At 44.2% G+C, this 22,857-nt stretch overlaps 1 protein-coding gene across 3 annotated transcripts in view; it reads left to right on the forward strand.

Annotated features, from left to right (window-relative positions):
* GPR155 (G protein-coupled receptor 155) overlaps positions 1-22,857 on the forward strand; it is a 361,714-nt gene that overhangs the window by 218,041 nt on the left and 120,816 nt on the right. For all 3 annotated transcript variants that reach the window (XM_078681541.1, XM_078681540.1, XM_078681542.1), the window contains exon 8: positions 17,759-17,843. In XM_078681541.1, the coding sequence (XP_078537667.1) occupies positions 17,759-17,843 (85 nt within the window). The remainder of the gene's footprint in view (positions 1-17,758; positions 17,844-22,857) is intronic.

Raw genomic sequence — 22,857 nt, forward strand, 5'->3', positions numbered from 1 at the left:
TCATGCCAGACTCGCACAGCAATTCTAGTGGGCCCAGCCAATGTCCTGCAAATCCCCTTGGAATAAAGCGCCCTGCTATAATGCCCACCCGGTAAAAGGTGTTTGCCAATCTCAAAAGCCGGGGTAGGACCGGGTGCATAGGTTGCATGGTTAATCGCACTCAATTGAGAGGCCCAATAATATTGCTTGATATCTGGGAGAGTGATGCCTCCATCGTACCAAGGGAGCGTGAGTTTGGAGAGAGCAATACGCGCATGCCCGTTCTAAAACAAACGTCTCTGCAGGCTCTCCACTTCCCGAAAATAGCTTGAAGGAATTGGATCAAAAGAGTTTTGGAGTGCATACAAAAATCTCGGCCGCGACATCATCTTGAAAAGGGCCGCACGCCCAAGCGGCGACAGCGGTAACTGATGCCAGCGCGAAACATCGAGTTTCAGCCGCTGGAGAGGGGGAAGCAGATTGCGCTCATAGTGAACAGCGGGATCCAGGGAGACGTAAATCCCCAAATACTTAAACCCTGTCCCGGTTACATGAATTGGGAATCTACGAGGCAGTGGAGGAAGACCTCCTGCCAACACGTAGACACAGGATTTCGTCCAGTTGATAATGAGACCCGAGTTCTTCCCAAAGGAGGTTAACACGTCAAAAAGCACGTTCAGGGATTTCTGGGGGGATGTGAGGTACAAAAGGATGTCATCCGCATAGAGCGAAATACGATCCTCGAAATCAGGGGTCCATCGAATGCCCTTTATCGAGGGCTCCCAGCGGAGCCATGCGGCCAACGGCTCCAGCGCGAGGGCAAAAAGCAGGGGAGACAACGGGCAGCCCTGCCGAGTGCCCCGCCCGAGAGTAAAAGTGCCGGACACCTTTCCATTAACCACCACCTGGGCTAGAGGCCTCTCGTAGAGAAGTTTTACCCAGGCGATGAATACAGGGCCAAATCCAAATTTAGCAAGAGCCGCCCAAAGATACGGCCATTCTATTGTATCAAAGGCCATCGTGGCGTCTAAGGAAGCCAAAATGGCCGGCTCAGAGAGAGTCCCAGCCCTCGCGAGAACTCCATGAAGTCGCCAAAGATTAAGGGCAGTATTGCGATGCGGGATGAAACCGGACTGATCCGGGTGGATCAAGTCACTGATCACCTTGATCAAACGGTTAGCTAACAATTTGGCTAAAATTTTAGGTTCGGCATTTAAGAGTGAGATGGGTCTATAAGAGGCACAACGGTCACACGGCTTATCCTCCTTATGAATTACCACGATAGAGGCCAGCCGCTGATCCGCGGGGAGGGAACCAGAGTCCAGTGCCTCAAGGAACATATCCCTAAGATAGGTCGCCATTTTGTCGGGTCGCAGTTTGTACAGTTCAATGGGCAAACCATTGGGGCCCATAGCCTTACCAGAACGAAGGGAACGGATGGCAACCGCGACTTCGTCTGTCGCGAGTGGTGCGTCCATGAGGTCTCTATCAACATCGGAAAGGCAGGGCATTGCAATGTCCCGCAACAACAACTGGGAATCCTCCTCGTCCCTATCACAGACCGAAGAATACACAGTTCGGAAATGGTCTACAAAACATTCAACGATCCCAGCTGGGTCAGTAACACTTACTCCATCGGGCCTCTCAATCATAGGGACAACACGATTCACTCTTTCCTTCTTATCAAGCCACGCAATCAATTTACCAGCCTTGTCACCCACATCATACAATCTACCCTGTTGCTCTCTGTTCATTACTTTAGCAGCGTCGGTCACCAGGGCCTTATAATCAGATTGTTTTAAACTGAGGGAATGGAGTTTAGAACGGGTTACACCTACCTCGAGGTCACTCTCAAGCACAGTTATGTCAGCCTCAAGGCGTACCAGTTCCTCATATTTGGCTTTCTTGGCACCAGCAATTAACGACAAAGAATGTCCACGTATAACCGTCTTGAAAGCCTCCCACAATGACACAGATGAAGAAACAGACCCCACATTATCAAGGAAGTAATGGTCGATAGACTTTATCAGCTCCGAGCGGGTCTTAGGATTCCGGAGATACCAGGGGTTTATGGGAGCTGGAGACTACATTATTGCCTTCAAATGAAAAGACTAGTTGGGTGTCATCTGCATCCTTTCTAACTTCAAAGCCAAAGGATTTTATAAGGAAGATAAGTGGGCGCAGATAAGGATTGGACTTATCGCCGAACCATGCGGAACCCCATGATTTACAGGGCTATTTTGAGAGAGAAATGGCGTCATGGCCACTGCCTGTTGCCTGTTTAGAAGATAGGACTGCAGCCAGTCCAATGCCTTGCCCACGATACCATTCTCCTGGAGTCTCTCGATCAAGATCTTGTGGTTGACCGTATCGAATGCGGCTGACATATCTAGTAACACTAGTATGGATGTTTGGCCGTTGTCAGCCCTCATTCGGAGGTCAGCAAGGCCTGTCACCAAGGCAGTTTCGGTGTTGTGTCCCGGACGGCACACAAATTGGACCTCATCTAGAAGATCATTTTCTTCCTCATATTTTGAGAGGGATTTCCTCACTACTCTTTCTAGGATCTTTACCTGATAAGGTAGCAGGGAAATAGGTCTGTAGTTGTCATGTCATGTCATGTCATGTCAAATGTTTTTATAGAGCACAGGTTATCACCGTGCGGTCTCAAGGCGCTTGCAGCAGAAAAACAGTTGACTAAATCGGGCGTCTTCTCCTGAGACAGCGCAAGTTATTTGGGAAAAAGCCATGTTTTAAGACATTTGCGGAAAAGTTTGTGTTCAGTGATGGATAGAAGACGGGGAGGCAATTTATTCCAAAGCAAAGGGGCAAGATGGGAAAAGGAGCGATGGCCGTTACGGGAAGTACGTACACGTGGCTGGATCAAAAAGGATTTGTTGCTAGACCTTAAAGGTCTTTTAGGTACGTACCAATTGAGTTTCTTTAGGAGGTATTTAGGGCTGGTATTATAAAGGAGTTTGTGTGTCATACTCAAAATCTTAAAATGGCTTCAATGACGGACGGGAAGTGAAGCCAGTGGAGTTTTTTAAACAGGAGGCAGAGGCTGCTCTGGTAGGAAGATTCAGGATTAGTCTGGCTGCAGCATTCTGAAGGGTCTGCAGCTTAGAGAGCAAGTCCTCGTTGAGTGCTGCAAACAGGGCATTGCTATAATCAAGATGGCTGATGACCAAGCCCTGCACCAGAGGTTTCCTGGCTTCAATGGTTAGCCACTTAAAGATCTTCCGGAGATTGCGCATGATCCCATAACAGACGCCTGTTACCTGGTTGACATGATTTTTCATGGACAGGCCACGGTCTATTGTTATTCCCAGGTTACGTACTGCTAATTTTGGGGAGGGACATGTTCCCAGTTCCAGAGGCCACCAGTCTTGTGACCAGAATTCCTCTGCCTTGCCGAACAAGATGATATCAGTTTCACTACCATTCAACTGGAGTTTGTGATTACTCATCCAGTTGCTTATATCAGTCATGCAGTTTTTAAAACGAGAACAGGTACCAGAATAATCTGTACCGCATGTGATAAGCAATTGGGTGTCGTCGGCATACGATACGGTTTCAAAACAGTATGAATTGATAATATTAGCCAATGGGGTTAGATACAAATTGAACAGCAAGGGACTTAGGATTGATCCTTGGGATACCCCCACAGTGACTGGACGACTACTAGATACCAGAGTGTCAACTTGAACAGTGGTAAAGCGGTCAGTGAGATAGTATTCAAGCCAGTTGAGGGCCTTTCCTCTGATACCTATCTCCCACAATCGATGTTTCAAAATGTTGTGGGAGATGGTATCAAATGCGGCGGATAGGTCCAAAAGGTTGAGAATTGCTGATTCACCTCTATCCAACGCGAGCCTGATACTATCTACAATCTCGATGACCGCTGTCTCTGTACCATGAGCAGCACGGAAACCGTATTGTGAGGAATCCAGAATCCCGCGTGACTCTATAAAGGCCGTAAGCCGCTTATTAACTAAATATTCCAATACTTTCCCAAACTAGGGCAGTAAGGAAATAGGCCGGTAATGGACCGGTAGGGTCATTTGAGGTTTTTAAAAAAATTGGCTTAACTTGCGCATGTTTCCATTTGGTCGGTACAATGGCTTGCTTTAGTGAGGTGTTAAACATTTTCATAAGAGAGTTAGCCAGTTGTGGCGTAATTTTGGTGCAGAGACGAGGAGGGAAAGGGTCCATAGGGGAGCCTGTTTATTTTTGTTTAGGCCCTCGAGTACTTCAGTGACAGTAATAGGGTCAAATTCGATTAAGCAGGGAGTATCCTTAAGATCAGCCAGAAGAGCTTTCGCCAGTGAGTTATTATTTTGCTGGTGTTGACATGGGTCAGTGTTCGGGAAGGAGGAATAAATTGATTTAATTTTATTGTCAAAGAAAACAGACGTAGATTCAACCCATTCTTAGAGGGGCATTGGGGATATAATGTAGCTTTCTTTAATAGAGGAGACACGACTGTCTTTTTCCAGCAGTTTGGGACTGTGCCATTGGTTAGAGACTAATGCAAAAACAACAATTGATGGATAGAATGCAGAACAATGTCATACATTCACCCCAGTACAGAGATCTGGGCCTAAATCCATCGATTTTTTGCACTCCACAGCACCCCAGGTCAGACATAGCTATATGCAAATCAGCCTTGACCCTATGCCTCATGGGAACAGTCCAGCCCGAACTAGCAAGCCATGTCTTTCCTGGACCGGAATCAAGCATCCAAGGACCGGTTTCTGGCTATCGGCCTTCACCGCCTAGATAGCTTGACTCCAGTGGTGTGGAGAGCATGGGACTCGCGTCTGAGCATACCCATCCCACTCGGGGTGACAAATGCAAAAACAACAATTGATGGAAAGGTAAGGAGTTCCAAAAGGAAGGGGCCAGGTAAGAAAAACACAGGCCACCATGTTTCTTCCTTTTGAAGCGGGGGATATGCAATACATTTTTAGTAGAAGATCGCAGATCACGAATAGGAACATAAAGCTTAAGTTTAGTGGAACCAAACACAGGGGCAGATCCAACTAAGGCCTTAAAGATCAGGCAACCAAGCTTAAACAGAGAGCGTTCAGTGAGGGGTAACCAGTGGAGGGATTTAAGAAGAGGGGTGATGTGATGGGATTTAGGAAGTTTGTAGACAAGTCTTGCGGCTTGATTTTGAATAGGTTGAAGACTGCGAAGCTCGTAGGCAGGTATACCAAGATACAGGGCATTCGCGTAGTCCAGACGCGAGATAACCCTGGCTAGCAAAATTAATTTAAGCGCCTCGGTGGAAAGAAAACGGGAGATCTTACGTATAATGCGCAAATTAAGAAAACATGAGGACACAACAGCACTGACTTGGTGATTCATAGAAAGGTCTCTGCTGATCTTAATGCCTAGGCTTTTAACAGTGTGGGAGGGGGAAGGGGAAGAACCAAGGGAAGAGGGCCAGAAGGTGGAAGACCAGGGGCTAAGAACACCACCGGTAAGAACCAACTCGGTCTTATCTGGATTGAGCTTAAGGTGGTTCATGCTCATCCAGTCGCTGATAAAGATCATAACAGATTGAAAATTGAGATTGGAAGAAAGGGAGGAAGAGATATTAAAGATGAGCTGGAGATCATCGGCGTAATTAAAAACCGTAACGTCCAGTTTGTGAAGGGCCAAGATAAGAGGAAGAATAATAAAGATTGAAAAGAAGGGGAGAAAGAGAAGAACCGTGGGGGACACGACAAGTGAAGGGGCAGGCAGTGGCTGAAAAGCCGGCCAACTGAACCGCTTGATGACGGTTCTCCAGGAATGAGGAGATCCAAGCTAAAGAGGATCCCCTTAGGCCAGAACTCTTGACACGGTCGACCAAAATGACATGGTCGACCGTGTCAAATGCGGCCGAAAGATCCAGGAGGACCAAGGCCTGAAAAGAATTTGCATCGGAGCCACATCTAAGTTCGTCGAGGACAGTGAGAATGACAGACTCAGTTGAGTGCGCAGGGCGGAAACCTGCTTGATGAGGATCCAAGAAGTTCGAGGTCTCGTTAAAATGACTTAAACAGGATGTAACGTGGCTCTCTAGAAGCTTCCCCAAAAAGGGGAGTAAGGAAATAGGGCAGAAACTGCTGGGGAGGGAGGGGTCGGCCCCTGTCTTCTTCAAAATGGGTATAACTTTAACAGATTTGAAAAGGTCAGGGACCACCCCCAGTGTGAGAGAGTTGTTTAGCAAAGAAAGAGGGGGGTCAGGACAGGCAGAGAAGACCTCCTTCAGTAAATAAACTGGGCAACTATCAGTAGGGGAGCCCGATTTAACTTTAGAAAGCAAAATAGAAACATTTTCCCTGGAAATATGAGGAAGCTGATCCAGAAATTGGGTGTTGGGCTGAAGGACAGGGCAAAAAAAATTGGGAGAGGGAGGGGGAATATTTGCTTTAATGGTAATGATTTTATCAATGAAATACTCATTAAAAATCAATAATTTTATTAATTTTTTCCTCGAAAAACACTGCCAAACCATCACAAAGCTCTTGTGTGGCTGGGGTCCTATTCTTTGCAGTCAGGATTGGACATGTCTCTAACTATACTAAATAAGGTTTTGGACTTATTGGGTGCCTGCAGAATAGTGTCCTCTTACTATTTAGCTTTGGCCTTACCCATCATCTCTTTATTGAATGATTGATTACCCGCTGTGCGTCCTGAAACTCTGTCCTCTTTTATAGAAATATTGCTGGGTTTTATTATGTGCTGTTTTTAATCTGCTCATAATTTTTTAACAAATGAGAATTGTGTTTTTAGAATTACTTGTGGAATTCGCATTTGCACCTTAGCTATTTTAGCGCTACTAGCCGCACTTGCACTTAGTTAACCTAGCGCTACTAAGGTGTGCTGGTGAACTCCTCCTCTAAGAGCGGATCACTGGAAGTTACGCCATCTGGTTAGCTCTCTAGCTGTCAGTTGCACTCCTCCCTACTTAAGAAGACACTATACAAGCGTGCAGCTTGTCCTTCCCTTGATTAAGTAGATCTTTAGCTGTTGCTGTCATTACCTTGATGTTTCTGGAATTGCATCTTATTCGTTTAAGGTTTACAAATTCTTCAAAGACAATGGTTTTACAGACCTCTGGTGACAGAGTTGAGCTTGCATTAAGTCTCACTTCTTGGGGCAGATGGTCACTGTGTTCGTTATTGCCTATTTTGAAGGAGGCAATTGTGCTGAACAGAGTTAAAGTTGCAGGAGTGAGGTCTAGATGAGAGGAAGCTTTAGCTGAATGGTATGTGGCTACTGGTGGTTTGTCCCCCTCAAAGCGGCCGTTTAATGCTCTCAGGTTTAGGTGCTCTAGTTCCTGGAGCAGGTACTTCGCGCATCTTGTTGGCTTGGTAATTTTGGAAGGGCCCTGAGTATGAATTCCCCATGCTCCAGTTAAGTCTTGGGATGAGTCCTCGTCCCTAAGAGGTGCATATTAAAGCCGCCTGCCAAGATGATGTGGTCTCCATCCTCTTCTTCCATTACTCTTTTTAGTTCTGTGGCAAACTCCTTCGCTGTTTTTAATTTTTGTTTTGGATGGACGTAAACATTTATTATTATTACTTTCCGAAGAGTCTGGTTGAACTTGAGCGTTACTGTTATAGCCTGGATGCAGCTTGGAGGTGCATTATTGATCTTTATAGACGTGGTTTCTCCTATTACTGTTATTGATGCTAGGAGCATTAGGCACCCTGATGCCGTCCGATGGCAGGTCCCTTTGTAGCTGGAATAAAGCAGGAGGTGTAACCTTGTAGGTCAAAAAGTTATTTTCCTAGGGCTCCTGAAGCAGGATTGTGTCAAAGGTTGCCTCCAATTTTAGACACTGCATGGAGGCAGTGGCTCAATGGATGATTTGCAACTCATTGAAGCTCAATGGCGAGAAAACAGAGATTCTGGTGTTCGGAGGCAAGAAGGACATTTGGTCGGCGGAATGGTGGCCCCATCTCTGGGCCAGTGCCCTACACCCACTGCCCTGGCCAGGAATTTAGGAGTCATGATTGATCCTACCCTGGGGATGAGTCATCAAGTAAACAGGACCATCTCTACTTGCTGGGGCATAATAAACATCCTGCGGAAGATAAAATTCTATCTCTCCCCTCAAGCTAGGAAGCAAGTGGTAGTTGCTCTAATAGGCTCGAGACTAGAATATTGCAATGCCCTTCTTCTAGGCATCAACAAGGGCCTCATAAGGAGACTTCAAATGGTACAGAATGCTGCAGCAAAATTTGTACTAGATCTACCCAAGCGGGCTTCTGCTACGGCTGCAAGGAAAAGTTTGCACTGGCTCCCGATAGAGTCCAGGATTGCCTTTAAGTCCCTATATTTGATCTATGGGGCTTTGGCCTCAAAGGGGGCTAGAGGCCTGAGGGAACTGCTGGTTCCCTATTCCCCTGTCAGAACTCTGCGCTCAGCCAACAAGGCTCTGCTGGCATCTCCCCGTGTTCGCAGAGCCAAATGGGGTGGTAGAGCCTTCTCAACCTTGGCTCCTAAGCTGTGGAATGCGCTGCCAACTGAGATTAAATCCCTCCCCACTAAGCAAGCCTTTAGGAAGATGCTCAAAACGTGGCTATTTGCTAAAGCCTACCCCTAGCTCTGGATCTGCCTTTTTTGATTCTTTTGGTTAGGCGCCTTGACGCCTTCGGGCTAAGTTGCGCGTTTATAAATTTCATTTCTTTCATTTCATTCAAAGGTTTTAGAATAATTTAGGACCTCTTGATCTCCGGTCTTGGAGGATACACCGTTGATGTTCCAAATGCAAATATTAATATTGTGTTATTCTACTGGGGGTTCTGAAATGCTTGGCGCCCTTTGTCAACTTAATTGCGCTGGTATTATTTTTTTAGTGTATGCGCATCCAGTTGTTTATTGACAAATTCGTAGTGTCAGATTGCCCTTGGCACGTTAGTCATTTTTTACACTGAACGGGTACCTGGTGTAATACTCCTAGTTCCTCTTAGTACTGAAGTGGGCTTTCTGTTTTGACTGTTTAAGTCTGTTCTTAGAAAGGGAGTTGGATATGGTGGTTTTGACACTGCCTTCAAATTTATCCCCCAGCTTGAAAATATGTTTTTCCCTACATGATTCGGTTTGCTATCCCAGGGGTATTTCATCTTGTTTTGGTCAGTTCGGAGCTTTCCCGGTTGTTACTAGATAAAAATTCTATTGAAAGTAGGTCGGTGGAGCTAATGGGATGTGAGGTGTTTATATTGTAGTTGATTGGATCACTCTGTACCTGTGGTGTATTTATCAGTGCGAGCCACTCATCTTAAATCCATGTCAAGTGCTTGATGTGCAGTGTAGCAGCACACATGACCGTGTATTATGTACTGGGATGTTGTACAAACTAGTATTACACTTCTATATGCAACCCATGGAATAATGTTGCTGCCGACCATGTAAATCAGTAACTCATGTTTAAGGTGTAACCTTAACTAGTCACAACACCCTTAACAACCTATGCCAGATAAGTAGCCCAGGCATAATTCGTCAGACTTGTTCACACAATAGGCTTTCATTTGTCCATTTGGGGAACTCCTTGACACGGTGTAGGGCACGTAAGCATTATGTTAATGCCCGCGCCTCTCAATACTTGAGCAGCTGTCTGGAAATTTCAAGCACCACACATATTTTGGAAATGCAGTGGAATGTGATGACAGCGCGCTTACACATCAATCTGTTTGCCAGAAAAAATTATATTGATTTACTGCTATCATACCATAAAATGATTAGTCTGCTGGCATTTTATTTTCTGGAATGAGTATTTTGGTGGACTAATATTTGGCACATGAAAAATAACGAAGAAACATTATCAGATGCTGCTTCCATTGTGGCAGAGAAACCTACCGTTTGTGCATTCTGTGTTTCTAATTGGCAGATACATAATTTAATAAGTGTTCTGTTTTCTAAGTCAGACTCTGAAGAACTGGACTACCCCTGGGAGCTCCTTTTCTGAACAGACTGTAACCCTTCGGTTTATGAACTAATTAATGTCTAGGGAACATTGTGTTTCAAAAGCCAACATATTTCTTAATTTCACTCATGTTTTTGTGGGGTGACATCTACATGTTCTCTTCTTAAGGGCTCCTTTGATATGAGTTTCTGTCATGTGAGACAAACACACAGGGAGACTGTAAACAGCCATTTTTTTAAATCGGTAACACTCAATCTGGTTTTTGTGTGCCATTCTGTCACTCAGCTAATATATTTGGTCCACTGCAGTGGTATGGTGAGTGTACGGTCGCCCACTCAGATTGCAGGGAGGCCATCTAGGCTTTCGTTTTGCCACTAAGTTGTCCGCACCAGACCCTCTGATAGTGCTGCAGTCACAAAATATGATAGAGGTAAAACCAATAAAACAATCACCATCTCAGTGCTGGGTGAGCTGAGGCTCGCAGCTGACAAGATGGATTCATCAGCACTGATCCTTTTAGATCTCTCAGCCGCGTTTGAAACGGTGAACCATGCTCAGCTGTTGGCCCGTGTTCGGCGGCTGGGAGTTACTGGCATGGTCTTCCAATGGATTGCCTCCTTCCTGAAGGATCGGTCACAAAGGGCCCAACTAGGGGAATGCATGTCCAGGAATGGAGCTCTGCCATGTGGGGTTCCGCAGGGCTCTGCGTTGTCCCCCCTACTCTTTAACATCTACCTGCAGCCACTGGTAGAAGCACTGGCAAAACTTGAATGTCAGGTGTTCAACTATGCCGACGACATGCAATTAATCATGCGGATCGACAGCTCTACACAGGCACAGGCCAATGTGCAGAATATTCCTCGGTTTACCATGAACTGGATGACCATTAATTCACCCAAAGTAAATCGTGACAAGACGGAGGTGCTTGCTATTACCGTAGGGGCCAACCACTGGTCCAGTTCCTTCTGGCCACAAGAGCTAGGCACTACCCTGATACCAGTGCCAGTTGTGAAGAGTCTGGGCATCAGGCTGGACACCAAATTAACACTGAGCAATCAGGTGACCGCTGAAGTGGGGAGTTGTGTGGTCCTTATGAGGCAACTCCGGAAACTTGTACCCCTGTTGTCATTTTCCATCATGCGTACTGTTGTGTCAGCCCTAATTGTGTTGCGCCTGGACTACGGTAACGCAGTATACATAGGGATACCAGACAAACTATTAGGAAAACTTCAGGTGGTTATGAATGACGCTGAAAGATTGATTTTCAAACTTCAGAGAACAGCACGTGCCAATCCTCTGCTGCAACTACACTGGCTCCCAATTAAGCAGAGGGTTAGGTTTAAGGGACTGTGCATTGCACACAAAGCCCTGCATGGAGCAGCACTCGGCTTCATCAAAGGCTGTTTGAAGAAATACGTGCCAGGACGATGCCTCCGATCGTCTGAGGCAAGCCTGCTGGCATGCCCACGTTTTGACAAAGACACTTTATGGGAGCGAGCTTTTTCAGTTGTGATTCCCCAGCTTTGGAACAAGCTTCCGGATAGCTTGCGCAGGGAAGTCACCCTACTCCTGTTTAGGAGGAAACTGAAGACCGTTCTGTTCACTCAAGCGTTTGGATAAGCTCATCTAGACTCTCCGAGCTCCAGGAGTCGTTCTAGGTTTAGGGTCTTTTTCAAGCGCTTCGAGACCTGTTGGTGATTTGGCGTTACATAAATAGAAATTAACATAACATAACATTCTAATAAAGGGTTTACAAAGTGCCTTCTTTTTTTTAGATAACATCCACATTAATCACATTTCCAACATTTTACCATGCAGAATATATCTACAGCAGAATAAAGTTCCCAGCATGTCTGTCTCTTAGTTTGCATTAGCTAGTCTTTAATTATATGGTTTCAGTAGCAGAGAAATGACCACGAGAATGCCGAATGAATGTACAGTACAATTTAGTGGTGTTTTGAATTATTATTGTTGTTTTGCAGGTGTTGTGCTTCAGCCTTAAAGAAAATAAACCTGCAAAAAGTGTTATGGACATCTCCACATAGTGAACCCAATTCTTTTGCATTCATGGTGTTACTCCGATGGCAGGAGGTTTAATCCAGTGCAATATTAAAAAGAAATACAGTTAGATAAGAAATACCAAAATAACCAAAGAAATATTGTTTTGAACGTTTGACTTTGTATGCTAGGTTCCAGTAGCATTAAAACATATTTATTTTCTCAGGCAAATTCTTTTCATATAAATATATGTTCCAACACTAAGGACTTCAGGATGCTTGAGAGCTTTCTCAAAGATGAATGAATGAATGAAATGAGATTTGTATTGCGCTACTTAGCCCCAAGGCATCAAGGCGCATCAGATGGTACAGCTGGATGAGAGGTAAAACCAGATGTCGACTATAGGTAGGCTTCTGTGTAGAGCCAGGTCTTTAGGGCTTTGCGGAAAAGAACGAGGGACGCATGGCCCTTGAGTTCAACTGGAAGCGTGTTCCAGAGTTTCGGGGCAAGGGAAAAAAGGCCTTCCCTCCCCATCTGGCCTTAACAGTTCGGGGAACCGACAAAAGGTTCTTGTTGGCAGAGCGCAGAGCCCTGCCAGGGGTATAGGAGGACACAAGAGACCTAATCTCTTCTGCACCGGATCCATGGAGAGCACGGTGGGTAAGACACAGAACCTTAAAGTTTATCCTGGCCTGCATAGGAAGCCAATGAAGGTTTTTTCTGATGGAGGAGCCTGATGACCGCCTGGGGGCATCAACAACGAACCTAGCTGCCGCATTCTGCACAACTTGTAAGAGTTGGACCAGCCTCTTATTTATGCCTAAATAGAGTGCGTTACAGTAATCTAACCGTGAGGAAATGAGAGCTACCGAGAGTTTCTTCCGAGCTTCCAAGGAGAGGTAGTGTGAAAGTTTTCTCAAAATCCTTAAGACACCACAACAGGTGGAACAGTCCTATTGACTTGCCTGTCAAAGGAAAGTGTGGTGTCAAGAATTACACCCAAATTGCGAGCGGCAAGAGAGGGTGTGGGACAGGTTCCAAGGGCGGACGGCCACCAGTCAGCGACCAGACCTCCTGTTTACCTCCGAAGATGAGGACCTCGGTCTTTTCCCCATTTAATTTAAGGAAGTTATTGGTCATCCAGCCTGCCACTGCTTCCATGCAATTCCTAAAATTTAAAGCCGCAGTCTCCACAGATTGAGAGAGGGAAACCATAATCTGGGTGTTGTCAGCATACGACAGTACTTCCAATCTGAACGATCTTACTAGCCTGGCAAGTGGGGCCACATAGATGTTAAAAAGTGTGGGGCTCAAGGATGAGCCCTGAGGGACCCCACACTGCACAGGCTTAGCGGGGGAGAGGAAGTCGCCCAGTTTAACCCTTTGCTCACGCTGATTGAGAAACGACGTCAAGAGGCTCAGAGCGGGCCCATCCCGGTGGTGCCCGCTCACAATACAATTTTAGATATTAATTTCTGGTCACAGGAATTATCCAATGTACCATTAATGGAAAATCTTTGTGAGGTTTCATGACTATTTTAGAAAGGTTTTAACATAGTGAATGCTTTGTTAGAATTCTGCAATGACGAATAACTGACTAGTCTTATCAAAGTACATAGATTTATTAGTAACTCCTTGCCTTCTTTACTTCCCCTCTGTTACTTTAGATAAAAAATAGGTTTTTCAAGTTTTAATATAATGGCAAAGTAAGGACAATTGAAGCTGTGAACCTTACAGTGTAACCTGGATTGTTAGAACCTGCGCTTTAATGGTGTCACACTGCTGTAGTAGTTCATGGCTGTTATTTGTGCTTTACACTATCCAGTGTAGTGGAAATACCAAATGAATTTTAACCAAGAAATCAAAGCAGTCATCCTGGAAAAAGTGATCAGTTTATTTTTATTTATTTACCTGTAGTTCTATAGTGTGACTGTAGCCATGGAGGGCGTCTAATCACTCTAGAAAGATCAATGATTCTCAAAAACTCAAATTGATTTTTTATAGAGTAGGATGCCATTTCCATGTTAATATTCCCTCCACAAGCTCATTGAGGTTAGACCTGTTATAGAAGATAATATCTAGGGATCTGAGCAGGGGCGTAGCTAGAGTTGTTGCCGCCCAGGACGATCACTCAGTTTGCCACCCAGTGCAGGTCACAGCTGGTGAAAGATGATGAGCAGGGGGGGGGGGGTAAGCAACAGACACCGAGGAGATAAAAAAAGAAAAATCCCCTTACGCTCGCACCCACACCCCTCCCCCCAGCTCTGTTTAGAGACTCAACCTAAAAATGCTCAGATCTGACCCGGCCACAGCACCACACCCAGATGTCCCACGAGCACGACCGACAAAACAGGTTCTCATACCAGTCCTCATACCCACATATCATGGGTCCCACAAGCAAAACACAAGGTTTTGTTTCCTCTTGGCGTGTGCGACGTGTCACTTTTAGTGAAACTGTGTGCAACTCCATGACCATTAAAACAATTACACACATCTCAGGTTAAAAAAAAAGAGTTTCTCAAGATAGTGGAAGGAGATTGCTTCGAGCCGAAAATATATCTGGGCAAAACATTTTCTGCGCCAACCAGTTTCTTGTGAACAAAAATTGTACAAAATTGTTCGGTGTAAATTTTCAAGAAATGCATAGTGCAAAATTTCGCCCAGGCTTATCCAAGCTTTACAACACATCCCACTACACCAAACATAAATCATCCACAGATGGCCGTCTACCATAATGTCACCCTCGTTGGCCAGAAATGATCACATTTGAAAGATCAGCAGGTGAGTCATGGGAAAGCTGCGCGGCCAATAACTATTGTTTTAAGGCGAGGGAGGATGCGGGGCAGCGGACAGAGCTGCGGACTCGCGAGCTAGGGAGCCAGGTTCGAGTCTCGGCGTCGGCTCAACAAAACGTGATTCTAGACAAATTACTTTATCTCCTGGTGCGGTGCCCATGGACAGCACCTCCCAAATAAATTATAAAGGCCGCCGCGGGCGCAACGGGCCTCCAGTGCCGCGCGGCCACCTCAAAAATGGTGCCGACTGTGTCGGACCGCCCCCCTCGCCCCCCCCCCCCAGCTACGCCACTGGATCTGAGGCAGTTCATGATGGTAGTTTGCACTTTAAAGAGGAGTGGGAGTGAAGTCTTGAAAATACAGAGAGATTCACAGGTGGATGTAGATTTTTCACAGGGTTAGGGAGTGATGTGTAATTTCAGCAGCTGAAAAGACCTTCAGTCACAACTGGGTATTGTCAGTTGGTTGATGTGGGATATGTCTGTGACACAGTCTTACTCAGCAAGAGGTTCAAGGTTCCAGTAGAATTATGTAGTGGCAAGGATGGAGCTTTGGGCTAGGTTTTCTGACAGGAACTTCAGGAGTGTTATTCTTTTGTTTTAAGCCACTGAAAGTGTTGTACTGGATAGGAAGGCAGGATCTGTTGATTCATCCTATTAAAGACCACAGACAGGTCTGGGATGATCAACAAGCAGGAACTGCTGAGTTATGAGGTCGCATAGCATCATCCACTACCTGCAGTGAGGCAGTCTCAGTGCCGTACCCAGTTTAAACACAGAATAGCGTTTGCCACAAAAATTGTTGAAAGTACATTTTCCAGGAAATGAAGACCAGGTGCTGGATAAGTGTTGCTTAGATCATCAAGTTTGACAGATAATTAGAGGCTTGACTTTGCCAGTCTTGTCTACTGAGGAGTTATTCAGGGTTTTCCATTAGGGGGACAAGGTAGATGCACTGCCTAGAGGGGGTTAGTAAAGTAACATCAGATAGAGTAATAAGGAGGTTTAAAGTTAGCCATAATATCAATCAATCAAACATTTGTAAAGCGTGCTAGTCACCCGTGAGGGTCTCAAGGCGCTGAGGGAAGGGGGGAGCAGCTACAGGTCGAACAGCCAGTTCTTGAGACATCTTCTGAAGGCAAGGAGGTCCTGGGTCTGACGCAGGTGGATGGGGAGGATGTTTCATGTTTTGGCAGCGAGGTGGTAGAATGATCTTCCGTCGGTGGTCGTTCGGCAGATGCGGGGACGGTGGCGAGTGAGACTGCTGGCGGTTTGGGGTGTAGAAGGACAGTCGTTGTTGAGGTATGCTGGAGCGCTTTTTGGTAGCAAGGGTGAAAAGCTTGAAGGTGATCCTCTTGTCGACCGGGAGCCAGTGCAGGTCTCTCAGACGGGTGGTGATGTGGCTGTTGCGAGGGAGTCCAAGGATGCGGCGTGCAGAGGCGTTTTGTATGCGTTGGAGTCTCTTCTGGAGTGTGGCCATGGTTCCTGCGTAGTGAGCATTGCCTGCTGCTGACGAGTGCTTGGGTGACCATTCTTCTGGTTTCGGTGGGGATCCATCTGTAGATCTTGCAGAGCATGGGTTCTTTGAGCCTGTTCGTACGTGTTTAAAGCCCAGCTGGGTAGCAAGGATTTCTGGTGAGGACCAGGAAGTAACTGAACTGAGACGGCGGTGAAATTGCAAGTTCAGTGATTTTCATTTGTTCCTAGAAAAACTCGATTAATTCCTTACACTGGTTTTGGAACAATGATGGTGAAGAAGTTGGGATGGCTTTGTAGTCTGGATGATTAAATTAGGTGGTTTTCTTGGGCGATTTATAGCTTTGTTTATATAAACTTCTTGTAAGGTAACCTGTGTTACTTGTACAGTTTTATGACTCAATGCAGGTTCTGTGGGGATCGTGCTGAGAGATTATGGACACATTTCCTGTCAGAATCTCTCAAATCCCTCTTTTTTCTGTTGAGCTCATTGGAAAATTATTAAAAGGATTTCCTTGGCTTTCTCATCGAGTCAAAGGTTTGATGTAGTGGATGGTGGGGGTGTTGATATTTTGATTGACCGTTGGGCATGATAATGGAATCAAGACAAGAGCTCACATTAGAGAGATCAGAATCAACTGGACAGTAATGTGCTTAATGCAATACTCAACAAATGAATAGTTGTCACCTACGGTATGGTAGATGTCAGTATTGTGTGTACTTCAAAAGGAATTAATTAACTCCACCGATAGGAATTGGAAAATAAGATTTGATCCAGATGCACTTGAATGAGAGCTAGTCTCTGTGGATAACAGTCACCCCTTTATCTTTCATTCTTTCATTCAATCAATAAATCGGGGAATTAAGAAGCGCGCTAATAACCAGCGAGGGTCTCAAGGCGCTTTCATTTTTTACGTATATGATCAAACAGTCTGGTGGGAGGATGATGTCCATAATAGTTTATGAGGCCTCCTTTATATGTTGTCTCTCATGATAATAGGGCCACTGTTGAATGTGATAAGCTTATATTTTATAGATGATCTTCAGGTGTGCAGTAGACATCCAGTGGAGGAGCTCTGAACCTTGTACCTGAAATTGTAGATGGTATCTGGAGGATGGTACTAATCCTTCATAATGAGCCAAAAATCCAATAGAATTATAGTGTAATGAAATGATGAGAATGTGACTATTTAGAGGAGGTCTAGGTTGGGATGAGGTGGGTCTGTGAGGGTGTGTTCCAGGGGAATATAGTCCTCAATTAGACATGGAGGTCATCATGGAAGATAACAGAAGCGTTTCTGTATGGTCATGGATCTTGCTTGTATCAAGATACAATGTGCATGGCAATGAGTGTGAGTGGTAAGATGAATGTTCATGAATGATTCTAGATTAGACATGCTTTTTTAAGAAATGAGGGAGTCGGGGAATTAATTGGTTGATAATTACAGGGTCATGTCAGGATGCAGAAGTCAGAATTCCTTATGTTGCTGACGACTTTTGTATATGACCTTGATTATATTTGCTTGAGAGATAACTTTTGTATGTGTGCATTAGTATGATACATATTCATACGTTTGTTTCAGGTCTCATATCAATTACTTTATTTCTACTAAGAAAAAGAGAAACAGTGAAGCTTCCAGCGGGATTTATCATTCTCCTTGGATGGTGGTAAGTTAAATGGCATTTAATGTTGTAATTTTGTAACACTGGACATAGGATCTGTTGAGTCTGCCCTTCACCTATGCAATTATTATTATTTTCTGTGTGCATATGCTTTTGTAATTGCTGCCTGCTACTCAGTTCCTTCCTCAGAGTGGTGTTAAATTGTGGCCGGCAACATATAATTTAGTGTTTGCACTAATTATCTGAATGATGCAGTACTCTTTACGTCTGAAGAGTGTACCTGTCATGTCTCGAAAGTTAATGTGCTACACAGTCTGTCCACATTTGTTTGTCAATCAAGGGTATTGTAACCTACACTTTGGAGGATATCAATATTGATATGACAAGCGCGGATGCACAAGTAATTCTTCATTCACAAAAGCACGGCATTGTTATTGTGAAAACAAAGAACGAAGTAATTCACTCTGGTTTGTCTATAAATTAATGTTGTGTTTGTTTATTTCCATTTATTTGCCATCTTCCTTGCAAGGATAGCAAAAGACCACTGTATTTTAATAACCACAGGGGATGTTTATTTTGTTAAAGCACCCTTAGTTATGCAACTGTCCACTAATGTACAGTATCATGTGATGCACTTTGGTGTATATTCGTCAAACAGAAGAGTTCAAGATTTCTAAATATTGATGTGTCCTCAAATTGACCCGCACTAATAACTTGAAGAAAGTTTATATCTTGTCCTTCATTAGGCAAAGCCTTGCATTTGTGCTCTATATATTGTAGATGTTGCCAGTGAATTTGGATAACCAAACACCTTTTTAGGTCTGCTGTTAGTAAAGACATTTTGATTTTACTAAAATTATATGTATAATATATATATTTTATGGGGCTTCCAATCATCCCTCTTCCTCCGTTGGTCTGCTATTGCGTCGTCCGCATTTGCCTTCCTCCCACTACAGCATACCGAATGGGGCAATGGGTCAGTCCACTCCAGCCATTGGCCAACTTCACTATGAGTGACAGCGCTATTCTCTTTCACAAGGAACTTGTCCACACGCAAAGTAGCGCCCCTCAAGTGCCAAGGACTGCTATGGCGATGTATGATTTTTGAGCCCAAAACTATATTTTTGCTTTTAGCCAGGATTGATGAGATCCCAGTAGCTTTCTCAACAATAAAGTTTTGCAAACATCATGACAAAACAAAAACAAGCAGTGACATTACCAGGCCTATTGGCATAACCAATGCATGTTTTTACAAGAAGAATAACTCTGGGTAAACTTCCAGGATAGATGGAGAGCATTACAAGAGAGATACTATTTTGTTTTCTGCTGAAATATTGAGAAATATTTTTAAGCATTATGTTTATGAAATACAGTCCATGCAAAGTGACTATGATGAGACTGTTGATAAATCTAAGGCATTAAATCTTATCACAGGGAAATCTTTTGCATCCTTTACACCGTATATTACTGGTTCTTACTCTATTGACAGTGCAGAATATAGTCCTGACTTGTAAATAAATAAATTCAGTGTGGGGACTTAGGCAGCTAAGGTATGCTGCTGGGTGGAGTGGTAACCAGATGTCAAGGACTCCTCAAGAAGGAAAAGAGGACGCAAGGACAGTATAGTGTTAGACCGTTAAGGTGTGGAGTACAACAGTGGTGAGGCATGCAAGTGTAGCGACCAGGTACATGGCAGTCAATGAAAGAATTTAAAAAGTGAAGAATGTAGAATCAGACAGGCGACTAGAGGAGAGGAGAATGGCTGAGAAGCAAAGTTGGATCAAAGGAGAGGGCACCAGAATAGAGGCAAGGAATTTCGATGGTGTGAAGAGATAGTTCTCAAATCCCACCAGCTGGGAATATTTTGGATCCAGATTCCACTTTGAGCAAGGGACTAATGGCCCATTGTATATACATGCTGTTTGCAGTTAGTAGGTTTAAGTTGAGAAGCTACTTTTTGTGACCAGTCTGTTATTTTCCAATGTGACCTTTGTACTAGTCATTGCTTTGCAAAATGTCCACTTGTATTGGATCTCTGAATGAACAGCCCCTTTGCAACCCCCTACGATTGGCTGCCAGTTCAGAGATTGACGCTTGCAAGGCTCTTCAGACTTCCATCCATGCATTTACATTCTTAGATGGGAAGTTTGTTTTTTATACAACCTGTGTTCCTTAAAGTAACTGATTTTGCTTTAAAAAGGATTTCCTCTTTGGTAATACATCCGTGTGGGGGGCGGACAGTGAGCCCAGTTCTACTGCCTGCATTCTCCAGATGCTACATGATACTACTCTAAAGAGGGAGGAAGCTCTCCCATAGGGGCAGTTTGCCCTTTGTGAATCAGTTTTCATCCTTTGAGGTGTTGGTAAATATTCAGTGGTTTCCTACATCAGTTGCAGTCACAAACAATTTTCGTAAACCGTTGCAAATCTCAGTTAAGAGGGAAAGCCCTTTTTAAGCCCTCCTCTAATTTGTGATTCGAAATGGTACACAAAACTAATTTAGCGAGCCATAGATGCTATTTTCTTACCGCCAATCCACGAAACTCCTTGCATTCTTCCAGTTTGATCTTCTTATCCCGCCCTGATCATTCTAGCCACCTCACACCCTGCTGTCATTCTGGGTGACCTGAAAATCTGGGCTTAGATTCATTTGACTCTTATAGTAAAAACTTTATTGATGACACAGATATCCTCTGCTCAGAGACATTTTAAGTCATGGGCAAAGTGGGCCTGATAAAGCTCTGTTCTGTAGTTAGTCTTGTTCAGATGCTCTTGAATAATTCTCAAACAGATTGTTTTAAATACCATTTTCTTTTAATTTATTTTTAGTGTGAGTGATGTATGGGAGTCTGTTGCTGACATTTTGTTTTTCAAAACCATGCAACATCTATTAAAAAAAAAAGCTGGTTTCAGCTCAAAAAAGGACCTCACATGTGAGAAATAAGAGGGGGGGGGGATCACAAAGATTAATTGCAATAAAATGAGTGAGCTATTGCTGCATTATAATACCGAAAAAACACGTCATTATCCCTGGATGTTGGATGTAAACAGATTTTCAATTTAGACCAGTGATCTTGTGCAATGGGCAAAGAAAAGCATGAAAGAGCTGAAACTTTATCATAAATTCAAAGCTTGTTCGAACAGGGGCCCCAGAATAAGTTTGGCCCAGGGCCCCAGAAATCCTTAAGATGTTCCTGCCTCTGCTTTACCCAGTTGATCAACAAACCCATCTGTGTACGAGACTTCGGTCTTGATCAGCTGGTCTCGCTGATACCCGAGCTCCAGCTTCAAGAGTTCTATTAGCTACCAGACTGATTGTTATTGTGGCAGTGAATTGTAGGAATTCCCATGAACATTTCGCCAGGTCCCTTCACCGAACTACTCCTTCACATGCCAGACCCTCACCTGGAACCCCCTGTTGACATTCTGAATCACCTGGAATCCAACCTAAACAATGGCCTGGGTATTGTGGCTTCTGTCTCACCCACAAACTGCGAGTCTTGAAGGATAATAAATGATACACTGATAAGATTTGCCACTTGAAACATCAAGACAGAATGCTGGACAGATGTTGGCATAAACCTAAATTACCTTCTGATTACACAGATTGCCGGGTACACTCCAGATTGCACAATTGAACTTATACCAGGACAAAGGAGGATTAATTCCAATCTTCCATTGAAGACTTGGCAGACCCAACTAAAAAGTTTGTTCTGCACCTTAAAGTGATCGTAACACCCAGCTCAGCAAACTACTTTCTAGCCCCCTCAAAAGATCCTTTTGACAATCTGTTGTAATGTTTTATCAACAAAATATTGAACCTAAATGTCTTTCATCACCCCCCACAACTCTGTTGGTCATCCTCCTATACTAGCTTGCGAAATCCCTCTTTGAGCTAAGAACAAAGCTGGAGAACCGACTTTAGCACCATCATGACTTTCTTCACATAATCTTCTCTGGTTTGTAATATATGCAATGTCAGAGTCATCCACTTGGACCTCACAACCCTGAAAATGATCATTGCCATCATAGTCAATTCTTTAATGCCAGTTTCTCCAGAGGATTCATCCTTTAAGCTCTCAAACCTGCAATCATCATTCTAATCCTGAAGAAATACACTTTGGATCCAGATTGAAAACAGTCCCCTTCCGTCAATTGTCCTCGGCTGCAAATGGTGTCCTAAACTTCTTTCAAACAGGTTTTGGATCACATTAAGGCATGGAGAACATTCTGTTGTGTATTATGGAAAACACCTCCGCTCCTGAGATCCGGGTCACCCTTTTGAATTAATTCCATTAGGCCTTTCAGCCACTTTCAGTGCCAACGATTCGGTTTGGTAGAAAGATTGTCTGTATTGGCCCCCTTTAGAGGAACCCTATTGACAAGGTTTGTGTCATTCTTCTGAAACCGCTGTCCCTATATAAAAATGTTTCATATCCTCTAAATAAGAGCAAACATCAGTTGTGGCATCTCCCCGGGTTTTGCATTATCACCAACACAACTCAATGTTTACATAACCCTCTCCACCCAGAGGCAACTTAGACAACTACAAGAGTTTATAACCTATATACTTACCATTCACAGTTACAACTTAAGCTGGATGAGGAACCTGACAACCTCCATAGCTTGTCTCACTACCTTTATTGAGCTCACATCTGCATACAGAATAGCTCCCTCTGCATCACTGGGAACAAAACTGAACTACTGCGCCCCTGTAAACCAGAGTCCCTTCCTTTTCTCCCTGAGGACTTTAGCTCAACTGCAGATAAAGATCATAACTCAGGAGAACTCTCTATTTTACCTCGAAATCAGGGCCCTCTGTCGGTTTGCAGACGTAGAGCTACTTATGTTCAATAAAAATTGTCCTGAGCTACTAACCCACATGTTATAAAAGTAACCACTTCAGACAAGATTCCATTAGTGGCCATCACATGTAGAATTAATACCAGTGACCGCCTCAGTGCCTTAGGTAAAGTCACCAGCAATAATGTAAAAAAATCTTATCCATTTCAATTTTGAAGACCATTACATGCCATATCAGTCATGTATGCAAGGCCCA

The sequence above is a fragment of the Lissotriton helveticus genome, chromosome 3_1 (genome assembly GCF_964261635.1).
Source record: "Lissotriton helveticus chromosome 3_1, aLisHel1.1, whole genome shotgun sequence".
Taxonomy (NCBI): domain Eukaryota; kingdom Metazoa; phylum Chordata; class Amphibia; order Caudata; family Salamandridae; genus Lissotriton; species Lissotriton helveticus.